The sequence below is a fragment of the Pelodiscus sinensis genome, chromosome 12 (genome assembly GCF_049634645.1).
Source record: "Pelodiscus sinensis isolate JC-2024 chromosome 12, ASM4963464v1, whole genome shotgun sequence".
Lineage (NCBI taxonomy): Eukaryota > Metazoa > Chordata > Testudines > Trionychidae > Pelodiscus > Pelodiscus sinensis.
The window spans coordinates 37195531-37219601 of NC_134722.1; the positions used below are offsets into that span (position 1 = coordinate 37195531).

Genomic DNA, 24071 nt, shown 5'->3' on the forward strand with positions numbered 1-24071 from the left:
ACGCTGCTGTCATCTGCCAATCATTTATCTCAAGTGCCTCTCAGAAGAATATGTTAATGACCTCTTCAGACTTTCTCATTCCTGTGGTCCTTGGATAGGCTGTGGACATGCTACAATATCAGGGAAGATGGTTAATATGATTCCCATGGTACTTTGCTACTGAATAGATGTTATACTGGCTTCCATGCTCACCCTTTTATGGTGTGTGCATGGATAACTAGGGAAATAAAAGGCGCAGAAAGATTTTGCCATTGCTTTCAGGTGGGTGATGTGGGGGAGATGAGTATGTTATGGGATGCTGACGACATGTACCCAGAACCGCTTGCTGCACTGATTTGGTGCTATCAGGCACTGGAAGCCTAACCCAGAACACAAAGGCTACGTCTACACTGGCCACAATTTCCGGAAAAGGGATGCAAATCAGGTAAGTCAGGATAAGGAAATCCGTGGGGGATATTCAAAGTAGGAATAAGAGATCCTCCGGAAAAGGGCTTTATTCCGGAGGATCGCACCAGTCTAGACGCTTTTTTCCGGCTTTTCCCCAAGCCGGAAAAAAAGCGGCGGACATGTTTATTTAAATCCGTGGGGGATATTTAAATCCCCCGCGGATTTCCCTATCCTGACTTACCTGATTTGCATCCCTTTTCCGGAAATTGTGGCCAGTGTAGACGTAGCCAATGGAATGGCAGGAACTTGCTACCCACAGTGTATTGCTGTCAAAGTCAACAGTAGCCATCCTATGTGGGGTGCGCTACATCAAACTCTTGCATGTGGAGGAACATGCACTTAAAAATCCAGTACTATAAATCAGTCTTAATAAATTTGACCTTATCTCTCCGTATAGACAAGGTCCAATAGTGCTTTAATGTGACGCTCTGGTGAACATTGTGAATACATAGTCAATATGATGCAAAGTGGGTTAAGTGTTGCCAATATAAACTGTTACTTTTTGGAGGTCACATTTTTGTTTAATGTGTAGTTGCTTTTAAATCATATTTTGGGGCACTCTAAAGAGCACTTTATTTTTGAGTTTTTCTGTGACTATAATGGAAAATTTATGATTCTGCATTACATGTATGTATTATACATTATTTCAAACAAGATTTTAAGATGGTGAGACATATCTTCAGCTTAAATGCAGACTTAGTCAGTCATACTACACTGTACCTGTCACTAGGAAACTAAGCCTCTGACAAATTTGGCACCATCTGATATGAGCATGTTTAATCAGCTTATTGTTTCCAAAGTGTGGGGAAGCTAAACAAAGTCTCACTTTGCTGGGTCACTAAATGGAAGTGAATACATTTTATATTTGTTTTGGAGTTTTGGTGATGAAATTCTCGTGGTTTTGGCCATTCTGATGGCAAGATTATTTTTTTTTAGTAGCAGATAATATCAGCATTTTAAATCTCTGCTTGCTTTGGTTATGTTGTAGTTACAGTGTAAATTAGAAGTATTTACCTGAGAGGCTCTCCCTTTGTTGCAAATTTTGCAAAAGTATGTTTTTTTGAGTTTTTATTAAAGGAGGAATAAATTCCTGTTTATGACTTGATAGCCATATTAAAGTAACCAGCTAAACTATACTTACCATACTTACACTTCATTTGGACTATATTAGTTCCAATATAGTACTGATTAATTCAGTGGAATAGTAGTGTTGGAAATAAAGTCTTATAAATTGTGAGATTCACTGTATTCCTCAAGATCTGCTTTGTATTTTGAAATCTGAATAAAATGGTAGAAATTGTGACAGTCCTATTCACCCATGCTTAAGGACATATTACCTGCTATCTGTTACACAGGCTCACACACTAGACACTTAGAAACTGTTGCTTTATGCTTGGTTGCTCTTGATTTTAGTCTTTTCCCATCTGTATTTGGGTAGACTCTTTTCTTTCTGTTGTGAACCTAAGCACAAGAATCCTTGCCTTTTGTCACTTCCAGGAAAAATTTACTGTAGCATGTGGTTTCACTGGAAAAGCTCCTTTAAAACTTATTTTGGTAAAACACTTGCATTTAAATTTGTATGGAATAGGTGGGGGAGGGGTGCATGTATGAAAGGGGGATTTTAGACCTGGTCTAAACACAGATTTGTTCCAGTTTAATGAAGGGTGTGATTTTATATCTGTTCAGTTACACATGCTCAACTTTGTATGGATATGCTTTTAGGTTGACTTAAACGTGTTTTATACTGGTTTTAGCTTGTGCCAGATTCTATCCCATCAGTTTCTGTGTGCTGCACATTTTTGTATGAAAAATGCATGTGTAATAAATTGCTAGGAGAAGGCTGGAGATGTTGATAGTGGGAGAGGGTGCAGTTCATAGACCTTTAGAGGATTAGAGTTGGAAGATACCTCAGGAGTCATCTAATCCAACTCCCTGTTCCAAGGCAGGAACAACCCTAACTAAATCATTCCAACCGAGGCTTTGTCAAGCCTAGTCTTTAAAAACTTATAAAGATGGATATTCCATTAGCTCCCTAGGCAACCCATTCCACTGTTTCATCACCCTGCTAGTGAAATATTTTTCCTAATATCCAACCTAGATCCTCCCTCCCCCCCACCCCCACTGCAACGTGAGACCATTGCTTCTTGTTTTGTCATTTGCCACCCCTGAGAAATAGCCAGGCTCCATCTTCTTTAGAACCACCTTTCAGGGGGTGCTATCAAATCCACCCTTCATTCTTCTCTTCTGCTGACAAAATATGCCTAGTTCATTTATGGGCAGAGGCTGAGGGATGTGCCTCAGTCCCTAGTAGTTGTTGTTGTCCTCTTCTAGACGCTCTTTAATTTGACCTCATCCTTTCAGTAGTGGAGGCCTAAACTTGACACAATACTCCAGATGTGGCCTTGCACTTTGCCAAAGAGGGGATAATCACTTCCCTTGATCAGTTGACAGTGCTCCTACTAATGCAGCCCAGTATGCTATTAGCCTTCTTACAAGGGGAAATTGTTGACTCTTATCCAGCTTCTTGTCTACTGTAGTCCTTTTCTGCAGAACTGCTGCTTAGCTATCCGGTCCCTAGCCTGTAGCAGTGCATGGGATTCTTCCATATTAAGTTCGGGATTCTGTCCTTGCCCTTGTTGAACCTCTTATCATGGAGGAAGATGCTATGGAAGTTGGTTTTTGTTTCTCATATACAGGAGACATTACTGGGTCAAGGGAAGAATCTTGTCCCCGCCCCCTTCTCTCTCTCATTTTTGTCAGATGGGGGATTGTGTTCATTTGTCGCTGTCCATTAGCCTTAAATAGGTGCCCAGTTGCACTTGGTCCCCTATATCAAGTACTTATAACAATAATATCATGATTTTCTTACAAATGGTCAGTAATAAAATAGATGATATTTTAATTGTTCACATTAGGCTTCAACATCGAAACCTGATAAAGATGGTTGGGGTTTCTGAGCCTTTTCTCCCCTCTTCCCCCCTCCCCCCCCTTGAGATTACTTAGCTAAAAACACGGAAAGTGCAATACTGGTTCAGACCAGTGGTCCACGTGGACGAATATCTGGTCTATTATGCTACTCGGTACCAGTTGCGTCACTAGGGGAGAGGGTAGGGAGGAGAGAAGTTTGGAGTAGGCAGGTGCAGCATAATCTCTCCTAAGAGAGAGCTTTTTTTCTTGGGCATGGTAGGTTGTAGGGATGTTAAATTGTGGATAATCACGTTAGGTCCCCTGCTGCAGCTCTGCCTCCCCTGACCTCCCCCCTTCTCTTCCTTTCCCTGTCCCCTCTCCCCCGTGCGCACTGTGGAGACCGTGCTGGTGGGGAACCAGCTTTTAAGCTGACTCTTCCCCCCCCCCCCCCCCCCCGCACCAACTCTTGCTTCCCCTCTGCCCCCATTGTTACTGCTGATAGAGAGGCAGCAAGGAGTGGCGGAAGCATGTAGACAACTACTAGAATAGTTGCTTACATCTCTACTGGAAAGGTGTGCATTTTTAACAGTGAAGATAATTAACCAGTGGAACAATTTATCAAGGGTCATGATGGATTCTCTGTCACTGGCAAATTTTAAATGAAGATTGTATGCTTTTCTAAAAGAGATGCTCTCTAAGAATTATTTTGGGAAGTTCCATAGCCTATGATATACAGGAAGTGGGACAAGAGTATCGCTATGGTCCCTGGTAGCCCAGGAATCCATGAATTTATGAACTCCGTATGGTTAATCGTTAATTAATGGCTTAGTTTGAAGGTTTGCTCCTCCATAGTTTGAGGATTTGTTCCAAATCCTTGATCTTTTATCTTTTTTAATATTTACTGTTTTGGATGTTTATTACCCATATAAATGTTTCATTTTTTAAAAAATCCTGTTACTATCTCAAATTAAGTGATGTACTGCAGTAATAAGAGCCACAGGTTAATTGTTTTGTGTGAAGAAAATACTTGTTTTGTGTCTTTTGCTTTCATTGAGAGGTTAAAACAAGAAATTCTGTTCATCTGCTCTATTTGTTACTTTTTTTGCATTTGTTTTCTCTCATTTAACGTGCCAGTGTTTTCTAATGTAGTCAAGGTGGTAGTAGTGCAGACTTCCTCATCCCAGTCATTTTATTTTCTTGAGTATTGTGGGATTGTATATTGCATTTTCAAAACTTCCAATAGGAAAGACCCCTCATATGATCTATTTTTCCCCTCTCTCTAGCTCCTAGGAAATGGCCAGCCAGCAGTAACTATTACCTTTACTGAAAGAACAGTTACTTATCTCACAGTTTTTATGTCTTGGCTTGACAAAGCCCTGACTGGGATGATTTAGTTGGGATTGGTCCTGTTTTGGTCAGGGGATTGGATTCAATGACTTCCTGAGATCTCTTCCAGCCCTATGATTCTAACCGTGATTCTTAGAAATATGTTGTCTGTACATGCAGTTTATATGTCCTTTCATGCTCCTACACCCCTCAGTTCCCCTGGGGTCTAAAGAAGACAGCAGGCCAAATTGTTCCTCATTTCCTTTCTTAATATACAATCAGTAGAGTAGAAAGGAGTCATGGAATCCATGGGCAGCATATTACAAAACTGAAGTTACTTTAGCTGCCTTTAACATATTTGAAGTATAGGGGTGCTTAGTAGAGTACATGCCAAAGATACCCAAGCTTTAATCTGCCAGGATGGATCTAGCGGTCTCCATAGCATGATCTGATACAGATACCCATTATTTAGGCAGTCTTTGGGTGGATATTTGTTGAACTATAACACTCTGCAAAAAGTACAAATTCCTTGGGGAACTCTTGAAATACCTTGTTCTGCCAAGGAAAAATGAAAGAGCTACACACAGGTCAAGGATCTGCAGTTTAGCTTCCCACTTAGTTTGATGAAGGAAACTGGTAGGTGAATTGGAGTATTTAGGTGAAAATTGTAAAACGTTTGGAAAGAACTGGGGTAAAGCTTTATAGTCACTTTGTCTTTATGAAACACCAGCCAGGAGGGCCTGACTTTTTCCCCCTGTTCTTTGAGCAAATGTTATAGCAACTAAAAAGGCAGCATTTTATTAGATCCGTGGTATAATAAGCAAGTTGCTAGGGTCCCTGAAAGCAGTCCCATTTAAACCATATAATTAACTATGTTAAGGTTCAAAGAAGGAGGTTTTATGATAGTGGAAACATTTGAATTAGGCCCTTGAGGAAGCTAACAACTGTGTGGAGGGAAATATGACACTGACTAGGAGGAGGATGTACAGATATTGTGGTTTGATAGGCTTGAATACTCTTGGGACTACCTGCTTATCCCTAATAGCAAGAAATGGGGCCTTCAAAGGATGCAGGCAGTGTTATGTAATCCAGATGGAGAACCCCTTTCTTTTTGCCATATAGATCAGTTTGGTTTTTTTCTTCCAAGTACCAAAATCTGTTCTGGATTTCATTCAGTAGCTTTTGGTGATAGAATTTAGTGTCATCCATGCGTTCAGATGTAAAAATGATGTGCCTGGGTATAACACATGACTCTGAATTTTGCATGTTTTTTCCACCTTTAGTATTGTTGATTTCATTAAGATAGGTATGTAGGCTATCCATTTCTCATGAGGTGAGGAAGTCATCCAATAGGAAGCCTGGGGTTAATTAGGACAAATTTATTCTTTTCTACTTAATTAGTAGAGTTCACTGACACAAACTCTTTGCTGACTGAATCAATAATTATCTTCCACAGGACAGGTTTTTGTAAGTACACCTGATCCCAAATCTACACATACAACCTAGGAATGTCAAATCCCATGTAATCCGTTAATCAGCTAAACATGTTTATCTGGTTAAACACTTAAATGAAATCAACCAAACCAGAGTGGCCCCGCACCATGGCAGGCCAGACTACCAGTTAACTGTAATTGGTAAATATCATGTCAACCATTCACATCAATCATTCAACCAAGGACTTTGGTGAAGGCCTGCATCATGGCTTTCTGGACTTCCAGCACATCATGTGCAAAGTTTCACCTTCTGCCTCTTTCAAAGCTGTTTTAAAATCAGTTTATCAAATAAAAGGACCACAAACAATTCAAAATATCTCGTTTGCTTCTCCTTCGAGTGGTCCCCGTGGGTGCTCCACTCTGGGTGCTGGTGCGTCCTCGTGCCGGCGACTGGAGACTTTTTCTAGCTGTTTCTGCCACGGCGCGCAGGCGCTGTAGCACCCTCTAGTGTCGTTGGGACTGAAGGGGCGCCTGCGCGCGCGCGGCTCCTCAGTTCCTTCTCTACCGTCCTCGGCAGCGGATGGAGCCCTCTCTTTGCCCTATTTCTGTGGGAAGAAAACAGTTAAATTCTTCGTTTTACCCCCTAGTTACCTCATCAACCACGTTTTCGACCCCCCCCCCCCCCCAGTTTAAAAAAAAAAATTCTCTTGTTGCAGCTTGCCGCTTGTTCCCCAACCCTTCATGCCCGGCTCGCCGGGCTTCAAACGTTGCGAGACATGTCGGGATGCCATGCCGGCGTCCGACGGACATTCCGCCTGTATTAAGTGTCTTGGGGAGGCGCACCAGATGCAAAAGTGCCTGCATTGCTCTAAACTGACAGCGAGGGCGCACCGCGACAGAGCCAATAGACTGACGACTCTCCTATATGAGAAGTCGCTCCGTCCCTCCTCAGAGGACTCGCCTTCCTTCCCTAGACTGCCTCAGCCGAATAAGGGTATGGAAAAAGACCAACCCCCTACCCACTCTTCTTCTGCGGGGTCGAAAACTGGACTCTCTCTGACTCCAACTATATCCTTGGCACCCTCAGTCACTGAGGACACACCAGGAACCTCTGGTGCACCGCGATCTAAGACGCAGGCACCGCACAAGAGAGCTCGTTCTGAGCCAAAACAAAAATCAGCGGCACTGACCGCTACAGCACCTAAGCCGTCCTCGGCACCGACGGCGCCGTCTAGAGAGCGCTTGGCACCGAAGCAATACCAAACAGCACCGGGCTCGGCACCAAAAAAGGCCTGTACCGATAATCCACCTCCTAGCACTTCGGTGCTGGGATGCACATCGGCACCCACATCTTCTCCAATAACAACTCCGTTACCACCGAGACCACACCGCTCGGCACCGTCCCAAAGCTGGAGCTGGTACCGATCCCCGGTGTGGAGCCACACCTCTTTGGCACCGCCGTCCCCGGGTTTCTCTATCCACTCAGCGAGATCGCACTGCTCTTCGGCCGCTTCTCATTCAACTAGTGACATCGGCACCAAACCCAGAAGCAGGTTCTCGTCGCAACATTCTAGCCTGGCTCTCAGACCTCCATCTTGGCAAATGCCTGCGGTTCAACATGCATACCCTCCCCCTCCGCATCCATGGTATCCACACCAGTATGCCTACCCACCCCCGCCATATGCCACCCAATGGCAACCGTGGGACTCTCATCCAAAGAGGACTCACCATCGACCCTCTTCTACCACTTCCAGGCCACCTCCTGCCTCACCTCCTGCCACCACATCGGCCACAGAGCCGAATTCTCCAGCTCCTTCAGGCAGTCATGACTCCCTCTGAGGGCAAGACCAGATCTCCGCTACACAACTCCTCCTCCTCCTCCTCCTCCTCCCCAGACGAAGCGGTCATCACCGAGGCCCCACCGTCGGGAGACGATATAAAAAATTTCGAGAGTTGTTTAAAAGAGTTGCTATAGCCCAGGAAAAAGATCTTCAAGAGGTGCAGGTCAAACAATATCGACTCCTTCGCACGCTTCAACCTCCAACTGCGTCCAGAATTGCCATCCCTATGGATGAGACCATTATGGACTCGGCTGACAATATTTGGCAGACCCCAGTGTCCGTCACTCCAACAAATAAGAGAGCAGACCGCAAATACTTCATCGCTCCAAAGGATGTGGACTTTCTTTTCACCCACCCACCCCTTAACTCCCTAGTAGTGGATTCTGTACGTCACAAGAGTAAACAACCTAACCTAAGAACAACCCCACAGGACAGAGACCACAAAAAGGTTGACATTATGGGCCGAAAGGTTTATTCTTCGTCCACATTGCTCCTTAGGGCGTCCAATTACACTGCTATGCTTGCAGACTATGATCATGCCAATTACTCAAAGCTCCAGGACCTCCTCCTACGCCTCCCGGAGCATAAACGGCCAACCCTGCTTAGTATTATGCAGGAAGGCCTCACCATTTCCCGCACAGCTTTGCAGTCCGCTATGGACGTGGCAGACACCGCGGCTCGAATCACGGCCTTGGCGATAGTGCTCCGCCGAATGTCATGGCTACAAGCCTCCGGCATACCTAGGGACCTCCAACAAAAGGTCGAAGATCTACCCTTCGATCGGACCAACCTATTCGCAACTAAGACTGATGAGGTGTTGCATTCTATGAAGGACTCCCGTACAACCCTGAGGACCCTAGGAATGTATACTCCTCCATTTAGGAGATCCAGATACCAGCCTTACCAACGACTGAGAGAACTGTTCCGCCAACAACCCAAATATGATTTCCACAAACAGAGATTCCAGCGTCGTAGACCACAACAACGACAACAACGACAACATGCCACACCCATCCCCCATCCGGCAAGCAGCAGGTTTGAAGGCCTGGTCGAGAGTCAGGAAGCCAATCTGCCGACCCTCCCAACTGCTACCCTTCAGTTCCACCACCCCCTCCAAGTGTTTTTCCACCAATGGTCCCTCATTACCTCGGACAAGTGGACTAAGTTCAAAACCCAATCTGGCTATGTCATCCCCTTTACCTCTACCCCGCCCAACCACCCTCCTACCCCATCCCTTTTCAGGGACCCCTCTCACGAAGCCGTACTCCTGCAAGAGGTTTCACACCTCATTCAACTGGGCGCGGTAGAACACGTACCATCACAATTCCGAGGCCGGGGATTCTACTCAACGTACTTCCTAACCCAGAAGAAGACAGGAGGTTGGCGCCCCATCTTAGACCTCAGGCGCCTCAACAAATACATTGTTTACCACCGTTTCAAGCTGGTTACCCTCTCAACTATCATTCCTGCACTCGACCAACACGATTGGCTTTTGGCTCTCGACCTTAAGGACGCATATTTCCATATTACAATTCATCCTGCTCACAGACGCTTCCTCCGATTTACAGTGGGTACCCAACACTACCAATACAGGGTGCTCCCGTTTGGTCTCTCCACAGCCCCCAGGGTATTTTCCAAAACCCTATTGGTAGTAATGGCCTTTCTGCGACACCAAGGCATCATAATATTCCCATACCTGGGCGATTGCCTCATAAAAGCTGCATCTTTCAACGAAATGAAGGCCATGACAGATACCACAGTAGCCCTTTTACTCAGTCTCGGGTTTCACGTAAATTATGCAAAATCCACTCTACGCCCAACACAGAGACTGGAGTTCATAGGCGCTCTCGATACAATCGCAGCAAGGGCCACTCTTCCCGAACACAGGTTTGCGATAATCTGCGACCTTGTCCGAGCAACACAAGCGGTACCTACTGTCACGGTCCGCCACTGCCTCAAAATCCTCGGACACATGGCCTCTACGACTTACGTTGTCAGTTTGGCCAGACTCCACATGAGACCTCTTCAGTCCTGGCTCGCTACGGTGTACAGACCCTTCAGGGACCAAATCTCCAAGTACGTCACTATCCCACCACGCATTATCAATTCCCTGCTCTGGTGGACAATTCCTCAAAATATGCTACACGGCGTTCCCTTTCAACGTCCAACTTCCACTCTCACGCTTATAACAGACGCCTCACTCATGGGATGGGGAGCCCATTTAGGAAGCATCACAGCCCAAGGCAAATGGTCTTTTCTGGAGCAAACACTCCACATCAACCTCCTCGAACTACAGGCAGTCAGATATGCATGCCAATACTTTATGCAGCATATAGCCCACAAGACCATCATACCACCTGCATGTACTACATCAACCGGTAGGGTGGCGCCCGTTCCCCTTCCCTATGCTCGGAAGCCACCAAATTCTGGACCTGGTGCCTCTCACACAGGGTCACTCCTTCCGCTGTGCATCTTCCCGGAATACTCAACGTCACAGCAGACGCCCTAAGTCGCATGTTCATGGACTAGCACGAGTGGGAGATCGACAGATACGCCCTCACTCCGATCTTTCATCACTGGGGCCAACCAGAAGTGGACCTCTTCGCCACAAAGAGCAATCGAAAGTGCCACCTCTACTGCTCCAGGGGAGCCCTGGGGAGAAGTTCCCTCTGAGATGCCTTTTCCATCACATGGGACGCCTCCCTCCTGTACGCCTTTCCCCCTCTCCCACTCCTGCACAGAGTCCTGGACAAGATCAGATCGAACCAGGTACGGGTTATTCTAGTGGCACCTGCGTGGCCCAGACGAACATGGTACCCTTACCTCCTCAAGATGATGGTAATGGACCCGTATCCCTTCCCTCCACATCACAACCTCCTCTCACAAAACCACGGTCGAACCCTTCACCCGGACATCCCCAAGCTGAAGCTCCACGCTTGGCTCCTTCATGGCTCCAAGATGCCGAAACTGCCTGTTCAGAACAAGTGAGACTCCTACTAATTAATAGTAGGAGACGTTCCACCAGGAAAACCTACCGATACAAGTGGACACGTTTCTCCCAATGGTACGCTCAAACCCATGCAAGCCCACCACATCTTGCTCCTGTACTTACCTTATTGGGCTACTTACTCTCTCTGAAACACTCCAGCCTAGCACTCAGTACTATCAAGGTCCATGCTGCAGCCATAGCGGCCTTTCACCGTTCTCAACAAGGCACATCCTTTCTCGCTGACCCACTGACCAAGCGTTTCTTCAAAGGCCTGCAGAACACCTTCCCTCCAGTCCGGCCACCAGTCCCCATTTGGGACCTGAACCATGTCCTTAAGAGCCTCACAAAACCCCCATTTGAACCAATAGCGACCTGCTCTTTGTCTCACTTGTCCATGAAAGTGGCTTTTCTCATCGCCATTACCTCCAGTAGGAGGGTAAGTGAGCTTGCAGCCTTAATGGCTGACCCTCCATACACCGTATTTTTACAGGACAGGGTGATACTCCGACCCCACCCTAAGTTCCTACCTAAAGTACCCTCCCCCTTCCATGTGAATGAACCTATACACTTACCTGCCTTCTTTCCGAAACCACACACGGAGCCGATCCAGACCGTGTGGCACACTCTCGATGTCCGGTGAGCATTGGCATTTTACATACATCGCACGAGACCCTGGCGAGCCTCGCCTAGACTTTTCATCTCCTATGCTGAAAGATCTAAGGGACAAGCAGTCTCATCTCAGAGAATCTCTAAATGGGATTACATCCTGCATTAAAACCTCTTATACCCTATATAACAAAGACTTACCTGGACCTATCACAGCTCATTCCACTAGAGCGGTAGCTTCCACGACGGCTTTTCTTCGTAACGTCCCATTGCAGGACATTTGCAACGCTGCAACCTGGTCATCTGACCACTCGTTTGCGCAACACTATGCTCTCTCCACCTCGATAGCATCTTCTATGGCGGTTGGACAAGCAGTGCTATCCACAGTTACTATCACACGGCTCCAAACCCACCTCCGCGAGCCGACAACTGCTGTGTAGTCACCCAGAGTGGAGCACCCACGGGGACCACTCGAAGGAGAAGAAAGAGTTACTCACCTTGTGCAGTAATGGTTGTTCTTCGAGATTTGTCCCCGTGGGTGTTCCACTACCCTCCCTCCTTCCCCTGCTTGGAGCCTGATACTCTGGCGGGTAGAGAAGGAACGGAGGAGCCGCGCGCGTGCAGGCGCCCCTTCAGTCCCAACAACATTAGAGGGCGCTAGGGCGCCTGTGCGCCGTGGCAGAAACAGCTAGAAAAAGTCTCCAGTCGCTGGCGCGAGGACGCACCAGCACCCAGAGTGGAGCACCCACGGGGACACATCTCTAAGAACAACCGTTACTGCACAAGGTAACTCTTTCTTCACCATACACTACCAGGACTAGTAGAATGGATGTCTCAAAAAGGGCTGGGAGGAATTTCTAGAACTTCTTTAGACATAATGTCTGTGGTCCTCAAATGTGGTAGAACTCTGAACTGTATGTTTAACATTCAGGGCGTTCGTGTTTGTCTGTGAAGGAACCATCATTCAAGTCCTTCTAGATAATTCTACAGCACCATACTATGTCAACTGACAAGGGAGAAGGGATGCTTCTTGCTATCAAGAAGCTATTTATATACAGGGTTGATGAAATATTAGATTGAGAGCTCTGCTCTCACCAGGTGCTCAAAACATTTTAGCAGATCAGCAGAAAGTTCTCTTCCAGCCACAAATGGACTTTCAAAGACTGACTTCAGACAAATTTTTCTAAAATGAGGTGTTCTCATCAGAGGCTTCTTTGCCACTAGCTTGAACAAGTGTGACATTTTGTTCTAAAGGAGACACATGATTAGCCTCCTTTTTTGATGCATTCCTGATGCACTAGAATGGAAATGTATATGCTTCCCACAGGGGATGTTAGATATCGAGTAACTTATGGTGTAACTGCACAAAATATTAGTGTTACTTGATTATTCGATAGTCGCTGGGGGCGGGACGAGCAGCTAGTGCGCTCCCAACTCCATTCCTGAGGAGCCCCTGTCACTCCATGATGTTGCCTCTATATCAGACCTGAGTTCCCCACAAACAGAGGCTGCACCGGTATCCCATGCAGCAGCCTCAGTTTGTGGTGAGCCTGGGCCCATCATGGACAGAGGCTACCCAGCATCCTATAGCAGCCTCTGCCTGTGGCCAGCCCAGAACCCCCATGGGCAGAAGCTGCTCCTCTGAGCCCCCTGTATTTCAGCAGTGCGGTGTGGGAGGGGCAGGAGGCACCACAGAGACGGTGTTTGGGGGAAACCAGATTTTAAGCTGGCTTCCCCCCAGCACTGGCTTCTGCTTCCTTCCTCCCATCCCCGATACAGAGGCAGCAGGGGGAAGGGGAATGCAAGTAGTTGACTCAACTAACTGATAAACCACTGCACTGGGTAGAAGAAGTCACAGATGCAATTCCCTACTCAGACACTCCAGTTCTTTTGTGCCACCACTAGTAACACTATCTGTACAGAAGTTTATGAAAACCAATCTCAACAATGATCTCTGTGTTCATATCACAATGAAAAGGTTCTTCCGATCCCAATGGACAAGCCACATTCCCATATACATTTAGAATCTTATCCAAAAAGCTGCTGCTGCCAATCCTTTTGAATTTAAAATCTAAAGGTTTATTCATTGAAAGAATAGGTGAGAGTTAGAACTGGTTAAAGGTATTTAAATACATTCAATAGTTGTAAAGTTTTTGGTTCAGACTTGGTTCAGGAGTAAACTGCTGGTTTAAGTCAAGTCTCTAGAGTACATCTACTGCTGGGATGGGTCATTTAGTCTTGCCTTTCTGCCAGGGACCCAGGGGCCAATGCAGCTTGGGGCAGGGTTTTCCTCTCCCTTCAGCCACCCCCGCTGCAGCCCAGTCCTGGAGCCATAGCCTGAGCAGCTCTCACCCTCTAATGCAGTGGTTCTCAAACTTTTTGGCCTATGGACCACCTGGTTCAATGTAAACCTTTCTGCAGACCACTAGTTGCTAATGGAAACTCACTGTTAATTACATAATTGCTAGTGCTTCAGTTAGGGAAAACAGCTTAATTTAAATTACTAAATAATTAAGTGTTTTAGCTTTCTCCTCTTAGTTTATCAAACTTCATTTTAAATAAAGTAAAATATTAATTTATGTCCAACACAAAAGGGTTCAATGTTTTCTTTATTTATGCAGGACTATGTAGCAATTTAAAGACTAACAAGATGGTTTGTTAGATGATGAAGTGGGTCTGGCCCACAAAAGCTCATCATCTAATAAACCATCTTGTTAGTCTTTGAAGTGCTGCATCGTTCTGCATGTTGCTTCAGCGCCCAGCAACATGCAAAGGAAGCCCGGGAAATTCAAATCCTGGGCTTCATTTGCAAGTTCGTATGACTACATTAACCACCCTAGTTTGAACTAGGGTGGTAGTGTAGACATACCCTTAGAGTTTTATAAATGAGGTATACCTTTGTTTGTTAGTTGTAATATGTGTACTTTTTGATTTTTAAAATATGAAATGCTGGGCACATTCAGTTTCAACACAAGTGTAACGTTACTTTTGCGTTATTAACCTCTGTTAGTGACTGATTGTTTAGTTGAAACCAGATTTCTGTAGTTACAGAAAAATAGAAAATATTGACCTGTTATGCTGCACTCGTTTTCTATATACTGTAAAACCTGAGTTATCTGGCATGCACAGGGATTAGGTCATGCTGGTTATCTGAAAATTCTGGATATTTGGGTGGGCGTGGGGGGCTGGGAGCGGTGCGGGGGCTGGAATGTGGCCTGCTGGGGGGGGGAGGCATGTCCAGAGGGTGTGGGGGCAGGTTGTAGCCTGGTGAGGGGTGGTGGAAGTTGGGGGGCAGAAATGGCGGCGGCGACCTGCTGGGGAGGGCCAGGAGGTGTGGAGGGAGGGAGGGAGCGCCGGACTACCATGGTGGCCACAAGCCACGGGGATGATGAGCTGCGGGGAGCTGATCTGCTGGAGAGGAGGCCGGGAGCCATGGGGGGTGGGGCAGTGGCGGCCACTAGGGTGCTGGGAGACACCAGGGTCTGACCTGCTGGGGAGGAGGCCAGGAGGCGCGGGGGGGGGGGGGGGGAGAGAGAGAAGAGAGTGGCCCAACATAAAGTGCCAACCTCTCCCCCCGCCCCCCCCAGCTTGGAAATTTTCCAGTTTCTAAAGTTTTCTGGCTACTTAAGTGCTAGATAGCACAGGTTTTACTGTATGTAGAATTATTATAGGTTGCTCACCTTAAATTTTGAGGTAAATCTTTTAAGGAAATAACATTTCAGTAATTAAATTAGGAAATTAAATATTTACCTTTCTTATCAATCAGATTTCGTTCATAAGAATTAATGTAAAGTTAGATGAAATACAAATATTCTGTAAATTTAAAGTTTCTTAATTGTACCAAGAAGTTTATTGAATTTTTTTTTAAAAAGCATTTTGTCGTTCAGTCTTCTCTTTAATTTGATCAAACTACATACATCTCTCAGTATTACAGGATTGCTCATGTTGAAATAAATCTTTCAGTCTATAGCAGAATTGTACCTTGAGGAATGTAAAATGTAGCTTACTTATCTTTGTACTTCTTTATAGATGGATTTCATGTATATTATAGTACCACACAAATTTTAAGGGAAGATTTAAAAAAATATTTGCAGTGTCTTAATACTGATGTTAGTAATAAATTGGTGAAAATTGTGAATCACAGTTTCTGCGTGCATACAGAAGTTATCCACATGTAATTCAGTAGTACCGCTAGAACTGTTTGGAGTGAAGCTGTTTTAGCTTATCCTGTAGTGACCTTCTGTCTTTAGCCTTTCAGCTTTAGTTTAACTTACGCATGCATTGACCTTTGCTATGGAAACGATACAGAAACACAAAAACAACTTGGCTGAGTTTCCTCCACAAAGCGGTGGGTGGTGTGTCACATTATACTGTTACTAAAGGAGGGCTTTTAGAGGTCAGTACTGACAATGTGCAGTAACTTGTTCATGATTTGGAACACATTGGTTATTGCACTGAGGAAGGTAGTATATGAACACTTTTTATAAAAAAAACTTACTTGAATATATATGCTTATAAAGAGATCTATAGCTGACTAGAACAGATGCTGACAAATGGCTTTTTTAATACCACCCTGTGTAATATTACACTTCAATCTCCTTTTCACTCAGCTACCAGTTTAATTTACTGTCTCTTTGTAAAGGACATGTGGCTGAGTCTTGGGCAGGCTCATTGGTATTAATGTCAGTAGTTTAATATAACTTGGGCTTCATCATGGTGACTACAATGCACTTACCAGTATGTTGCATAAAGTTTTGTCTACAGAATTTCTTGGTATTAAATTTAGCTGTGTCCTTATTTCTGCGTGTTCCTTCTGGTTGCTTTTTTGGAGAAGGGTAAATAATATAATTTAATATTTAGTTACAAGTTTTGGACTATTTGAACCCATTGAGAGTGAGCAGATGATTATTACTCTCTAGCTGTGAAATTTGTAAGGGCATAAAACTGATATTTTTAGACTAGAATAAGGAGCACTTTTTTCCACTGAGATGTGATTTTTACTTCAGAAATGGTGGCAATGAAACATTAGTGCTGAATTGATGGCTATGAATAGTGAAGTCCTTTGTGTTCACAAAGCAGGTATCACTGAGATAGTGGCAATGCACCGAACAGTGCCTAACCTTTCAGCTGATGGGAACAACACTCTGTTTCTAGGAATTAAAAAGGTAGCTAATATTCTTTGATCATTAATCTTTGGCACGGAGTGCATGTGGAAGGAGTCCAGCCTTCTTTCTTATGATACAGAAAGTGTTGCATTTGTAGTGAGGCAAGGGCTCTTACCTAAAGAATTTCACACACTGCATTACATTTTTCTGCTGTTCGCAAACACTTGTACACAACTGTAGTTAATGAATTGGAGTGCAACACATGCCAGGTAAATTGATTGCATAATACAGGGTTGTTTTCTGTTCCCTATAGACAGTACGGGATCAGGGGTGGACTGTCTTCAACTATTTGTACTATGTCCAGCACAATGAAGCCTGTAAGCACTACTGAAATATAAATAAGCTGCTTTATAATGCATGTACCCAAAGGGAGATAGTACCACAGCTATAGCCATTGAAGGCAGCTTCAGCATTCACTGCCTGACTTTTGAGTGCTTCACTTTCCAACCTTAACTTGCTTTAAATTCCAAGACAGACTATGTCAACATTTGAGTTAAGGTTAAAACTACAAATGAGTAACCTCAGAGTAACCATATTTCTGAATGTTCTTGATTTTGGGGGGAGGAGGATAATTACAGGGTTGTTATAACTTTGTATCTTTAAAACTGCATAGTTAAATGCCATAACATGGTTGGATGCCTTAAAAAGAAATCAAAACGGCCTTAATTCTGCCCTATAATAATGCCACGCAATCACCATATGCTTGTGGTTAAGGTATTTAAGTCTGTGGATCCAAATTAGCTTTTCATAGTGTTACTGCAGGACAGAATGAAAGTTGTTTGGGTGTGTTAAATGTGCATTTCTATACCTTCATCTTCAAGTACAGGTTGAACCTCTCTTGTCTGGGACTCCCTGGTCTGGCAACATCCATGGTCCCGTAGGAAGCCTGCAGGGACAGTGACCTTGGGGTAAAGAGCCCTGGCCCCTTGTGGCAGCAGCTGCTCTTGGGCTCTCTGTCCCTGTCCCTCATGGGGAACTCCGGGAGCAGCAGGTGCTACCAACGCGGGACTGGGGAAACATGAGATCATCTGCCACTGCCGCACACACAAGGCCAGGTCAGGGAACCCTGGGAGCAGCTGCTGCTGCCACTGTTTGGGGACTGGGAGCAAGGAGCTAAGTTCCAGAAGTAGGTTGGGGGCAGCAGACCTTGCCTCCAGGTTCTCCTGGGGCAGCATCCAGGAGGGGAGAGCCCAGATGTCTGATTTCCCCTGGTCCAGCAAATTCTCTTGTTCTGGATCAGTTCAGTCCTGAGGGTGCTGGACCAGAAAGGTTTCAACGTTTAATATCCCTGTGGGTGCTCCACATCTCCTGCACTTTTTATTTTATGCTTCTCATAGCAGCTTTCATATGGCCTGCACATGCAAGTCAATTAATCTGTTATGGTGCTGTGTGAGTAAACCACCTTTAGTTCCTCCTCAACTGCCTCAGCCTGAGATGAAGCTCTGGCAGTTGTTCTGTTGAGATTTACTCAACTTTATCCTCATTTCTTTTTAATATGAGGGTAAGTCAAAAAGTATCTGCAAAGTGTTCATATCTTTCTTTTTGCAATTGGCCCAACTGGTGAATTTGCGCGCAACCTTAAGCACGGAACCTCCCTATATTGTAGTGACATATTTAGCCTTGACCGTTCAGATGTCTTTCACCACTAGTGGGGTCAACATGGCCGCTCCGCTTACCACATGCACCAAAGAAGAGCAGCATGCAGCGATTCAATTTTTGTGGGCTGAAGGTATAAGAGGTGCGGAAATTCATTGAAGACTATCAGCACAGTACGGGGGACAGTGCTTTACTGCAGTGAAGTGTGTACGAATGGATTGACATGTTAAAAAATGGCTGAACAAGTGTCATTGCCGAATGATCAGGGCACTGATCCACATCGACTTTTGAAAGTAACATTGAACAAGTCTGCACTTGAAAACAAGATTCTTGAAAACAAGAGGGTGACTGTCGAAGTGGCAAACCAACTGCAGATTAGTTACGGTTCTGCCTATGAAATCATCCACCACAAACTTTGCTTTATTAAAGTTTGTGCAAGGTGGGTTCCCAAACAAATCACGGAACAGCATAGATGTAACGGTTTGGACATCTCAACTGGTGGTATGAGGAAGGTGATGCTTTTTTTGACTTGCATTGTCACTGGTGATGAAATGTGGATCCATCACTATGAGCCAGAGAGCAAACGTCAGAGAGAACCCTCAAAGATGCTTCAAGAGGCCGTCATTTTGCCAGTGACCATGATTTGAAGGAAGAGGTGCATATATGTATGCCTTCACATTTTTTTCTGAGGGCATACAAAAGCTTGTGTGATGATGGACCAAGTTGTTGAAAAGCAGGGGAACGATGTTGAAAAATGATACTTATGACTTCTGTATTGCTGTTGTCTTAATTTTAATAAATACATTGTGGATATTTTTTGACTTACCCTTGTAATTGGTCAAAATATTACTATTAATTTTGTGTAGTTAATATTCTTTTTGTTAGTAATAGCTGTTTCTTTGAAAAAAAAGTTTGTATTTTCTCTTGTGCTGTTCAGATAACTACTAGTTAGTAGTAGTTCTTCATTGGAAGGTTATACCTGTTTCCTGGCTTCTGATGGCACTCGTGTCAAGAAGTGATCCCTGTCAGTGACGGGTACACTCACTGCATCATTGCTTGGGGAATTGCATATTGCCATGGAGTGCAACTTTAGTCAGGCACTAAAATGAAAGGCCAGAAAAAAGAGAAAATGTCCTCATAGTGGAGAGCTTTTTATGGCTAGCTTGTCATCTAGGCTAATGGACACCTCCACGCGAATCTGCTGCCTCCACAATATCTGAACTGTACACATCTCATATATATCTGAGGAAGAAACAGGTTTCTTCTCATAAACCCTCAAAGCAATAGGACCGTGGCTCAGCCAGTATAAAATACAGCTCTAAAAAGCAGAGGTTAATATTTTCAGCTATCTGATGCCATTAACTTTGCAGTCACATACACATGAGGTACCCAAAGCACAGCTAGGCTAAAAGATGGCAAAGCCTTGGTCCCAGAGAGGAAATCAGTATTTTTAAGGGATCAAGGTAGCAAGAACACTTGTCTTCTGTTTCCTTAGTACTAAAAAGCCTGCTCAGGCTCCAGCCACACTTCCCTTGATGTGCACAATCTTAGGGTATTGTCAGTGGTCATGCTTCCCCAAGATTTCTGTGCTCTTGGCTATGATTACCTTGGTGCAGACTGCAGGTTTGGTGCCAATAACATTCTTGATACCACAGGAGTTCTGTTTTCCCTGATACCTGGCTGTATCAGACACACCTTATTCTCTGCTGTTGAGCTATGTTCTGTCAGTACAAAGAACATCAAAATCACCTGAAGTTCATTTGATACTGGCAGTTTCACTTCAGATCTCTCCAGGCACTCCATTTCAGAAGGATCTTGAGGAAGGGGACTCTGTTGAAGACTTAGAATCATAGAATAATAGGACTGGAAGGGACCTCAAGAGGTCATCGAGTCCAGCCCTCCGCCCTCACGGCAGGACCAAGCATCCCTGACAGATGTCTATCTAACCTGTTCTTAAATATCTCCAGAGAGGGAGATTCCACCACCTCCCACGCCACCTGACTTGGTCTTCATGTGTCAAGTGTCAGTTCTGGGTTCTCCCCCTCACTCCTATAGAGTCTCCTTTCTGGGAAGAGTTAGTGAAGCTGGAACATATATGCCACAACACCTTGCTGGTATGAGCACTCTTGGTTGCCTCCTCCTATGGTTGATGCATCTCCTCCTTGGACATATTGGGACACTTGGGAAGACTCATCAACAGTTTTCCAGAATGTCGAGCACCACCTGCCACAAAGAGAGGCAACTTGTATGACACGTTCCTTCCAAGAGACCTGACCCTCAAGAAGAATCCTTTGAGGAGCAAGAATATAGAACTGATAGTTTTTCTATGGCCAACATCTCCTCCTTTTTATGGCCAGATGATGTCATGTATCCTCAATCCATCATGGATGATTTTAAACATTTTCAAGGATCTAGTCAAGAGTTGCAGACTCCTTGCAGAGTGTCCCTTGGTGACTCTCTGTGAGTTCCATTACCCACCGTCCTCTCCTCTACTTTGGACTCTGGAGCACATTCCATTGTAGAGGAGGAACTGAGGAGCCCAGGTCATGCACGCACTGTTCAAGCGCTGACAGCTTGTGAGGCAGGCACTGCACTTGCACAGCCTATAGAGGAACTGCTGTCAAAATCTCTTATCAAAGGTGCAGGAATGCATCTTGACCTGCAGTGACACCCACAGGGACATTCATCTTGAATGCTGTCAGTTACTGCACTTGGTGAATAACCTTTTATTTGCATGTGATATTTCTACATTTCAGTGCTCAGATTGTTCTTATACCTGTACTTCCTAAGTCTGCACTTCCCTAAAGAAGAAAACATAATTAGGCAACCAGCAAATAACAATGATTGCCGCTATCTCTGTGGTGTTTCTGAGACCTCCTTTTCAAACAAATTGTGGTAAAGTACATGATTTTCTCATTATGAAATCTCCATGACTTTGTTTTTACGTTTGATAAAGATCCTATTCAGCCTATCAACAGTCTTCCCTCCAGCCCCTCCAAGCGTTCTCCAAGTGCTTGTCAGTGGTTGTAGCCTTTCTCCGCAAGAGCCAGGTATACCTGTACCTCACCGACTGGCCACTGAAAGCACAATTCTGGAAGCAGGTAGACTCTCAAGTCCACCTGGTCAAGACTACCTTAGAGAAGCTAGAATTCCTCCTCAAAGTGGACAAGTCAACTCGGTTCCCCACCCAAAGTATAGAATTCATTAGAATGGCGCTGGAATCAATGTAGGTGAAAGCAGTCCTTCCACAATCCAGATTTCAAGTAATGACCGATCCCATCCAGACCCTCACAGGATACTCCACCACATCACATGGAGATGCCCAAGTTGCTCAAACATACCATCCTGAGGCTCAGACCCCCTAGCTTACCTCTTCTTATCATCCAGGATGGGACATTCTGGACTTCGTTGTGATGATACGAGACCAAGTTCTAGACTCCTTTTGGGAATGGCTAAATCCTCATGCAGCTCCTGAAGGAGTCTCCATCAGCACCCCTCAACTGTCCATGATCCTGGTGACAGCCATATCAGCCCTGGGATAGGGGGCCCACCTGAGCAACCTACAGACATAAGGTCTAAGGTCAGAGTAAGTTCTTGCTTCATACCAACATCAAGGAGCTTCTACTAGTGCGACTAACCTGGCAGTTTCCTGACCAGATTATAGGGACAGAGCATAGCGATGATGACCAGCAAGACTACTGCCATGTTTATATAAACAAGCAAGCAGATCCCTTTTTCTGTCAGGAAGCAATTCAGCTTTGAGAATTTTGTCTAGCCCATTCCATTCACCTGGAGGCATTCTGTCTCCCAGAAGTGTGAAATGAGCTCTGCCAGAGCTCATCTCAGCAGGTGTTCCATCTGTCCAGATATCATACATTCCAACTTCCAAAGGTAGGGATTTTTTCCCAGGTAAATCTGGTAAATAGTTGCTTCCTTCACCTGGACCTTCAATCTCTCCACTCGTGGCTTAGAAGCTTCATTGTTAAATCCTATGGAGTTCCAATGCTCGTAACTGGTGACGTAGCCGATTTGTTTACTTCTTCATTGTATCCCTGTGTTATATAATGGTCATGCCATTTCACTTTCAGAATATGATCTGAAGAAGTGGGTATGTACTACAAAAGCTCATCACCTAATAAACCATCTTGTTAGTCTTTTAAAGTGCTACATGACTGCTTTTTTTGTTAACTTATGTGGCAGAATTAGATAAGTTAATGTAAATACACTTTTTAATACATCTATTTTTAAAAAAGGAAATGCTAAGAACAGTGTGTGTCGTGTTTAGAACTTGCATAGGAAAATGATATTGCTATAAGGAAATTGATATAATGAAATAGCTTCAATTATCTGAAATATCTAACTTTGCAAACATTTACTTTAAGCTTCCAACTGTCTAATTTTGCATTTTCTGTTATGGTGGTAATAGACTAATTTTGATTATACCAATTGATACTGTGGAGAATTTTATTTGCTTTGAAAATTAAAAGTTATTAAATTGAGGAAATTCCAAAATCATAATTTACTGTTTGATAATTTTTCTAAGAAATTCAAAATGAATTAAGGACCTTTAACTCCTCCCATTCATTCTAAGGGCTTGTCTATTACATAGGAACACTCAGGAACATTAATCCAAATTAACCAAAGGTGTGAATTTAAAGTGGATTAGATACATTCAGGGGTTAATGGGGTTTATACATTTACTCACAATTGCAGAACACTTATCTATTTGATTTTGGACATGGGAACTAAGGCTAATTTAATTGTGAATAAAAATGGCCAGGTTGGGAGGGAGGAGGGGGAGATGTTATGTGATTTACCTACTGTAACTTTAAATTCACACCTTTTTGGTTAATTTGGATTCGTTTTCCTCGGTGTATTGATATAATGAAGCCCTAACAAACTTTGTAATATTTGTGCTCCTAATCTGACCTGGAGAACAAGCAGTCTAGTCTGCACACCATTTGCTGCTTGTAGAATCATTTGTCATTCTACATAAGAGGCTGAAAAAGTTTCAAGGTCTGTGAATAAATTTGAATTGCTTAATATTTTTTCCTTTTTAATCGTGTGTTTATACAAGCAAAATGACATTTGACTCTAAAATACAAACACTCTGAAATCCAATTAAAGCTTTAGAATTTGTTTTTTAATCAGCTCATAGGCTACAGTGAGAAACCAGTAAACCTACAGATGTTCATTGGAACAGCAGATGATCGCTACTTACGACCTCATGCATTCTACCAAGTGCACCGAATCACTGGGAAAACAGTTGCTACTGCTAGCCAAGAGATAATAATTACCAGCACAAAAGTTCTGGAAATTCCACTTCTTCCTGAAAATAATATGTCAGCCAGGTGTGTAGCAGCATTTCTCCCAAATTGGAAAGTTAATCATTTGTGTACCCCTTTCAACGCAATGCAAAGGTGAAAATGATGTGTTTTTAAGGTGATTTGGTATAGCCTTAATTGCTTTGATTTTTAATTGTGTACTCATGTAGTGTTTGAGGTTATTTCTGCCAACAAACTTTTTTAAAAATATGCTTTTTGCTACCTGTAGTTGGATTATTATCCTATCTTCAGGCCTCTATGCAAAATCTGAATTGCAGTGATTAAATATTATTTTAATGAACAAAGGAGGAACCTATTAGCTCATCTAAAATGCTACACCCTACTACTTAGAAGCCAAGTCAGCACCATAAATTGTTTCTTACATGAATCAAGTTCAGCATATATTCTGATTTGGATCAGTATGCATATCATTTCTT

The 24071-nt window shown here is 44.1% G+C and overlaps 1 protein-coding gene across 1 annotated transcript in view; it reads left to right on the forward strand.

The window, feature by feature from the left end:
* NFATC3 (nuclear factor of activated T cells 3) overlaps nt 1-24071 on the forward strand; it is a 156029-nt gene that overhangs the window by 66074 nt on the left and 65884 nt on the right. The window contains 1 exon segment of the mRNA XM_075940320.1: nt 23462-23661. Coding sequence (XP_075796435.1) covers nt 23462-23661 — 200 coding nt within the window.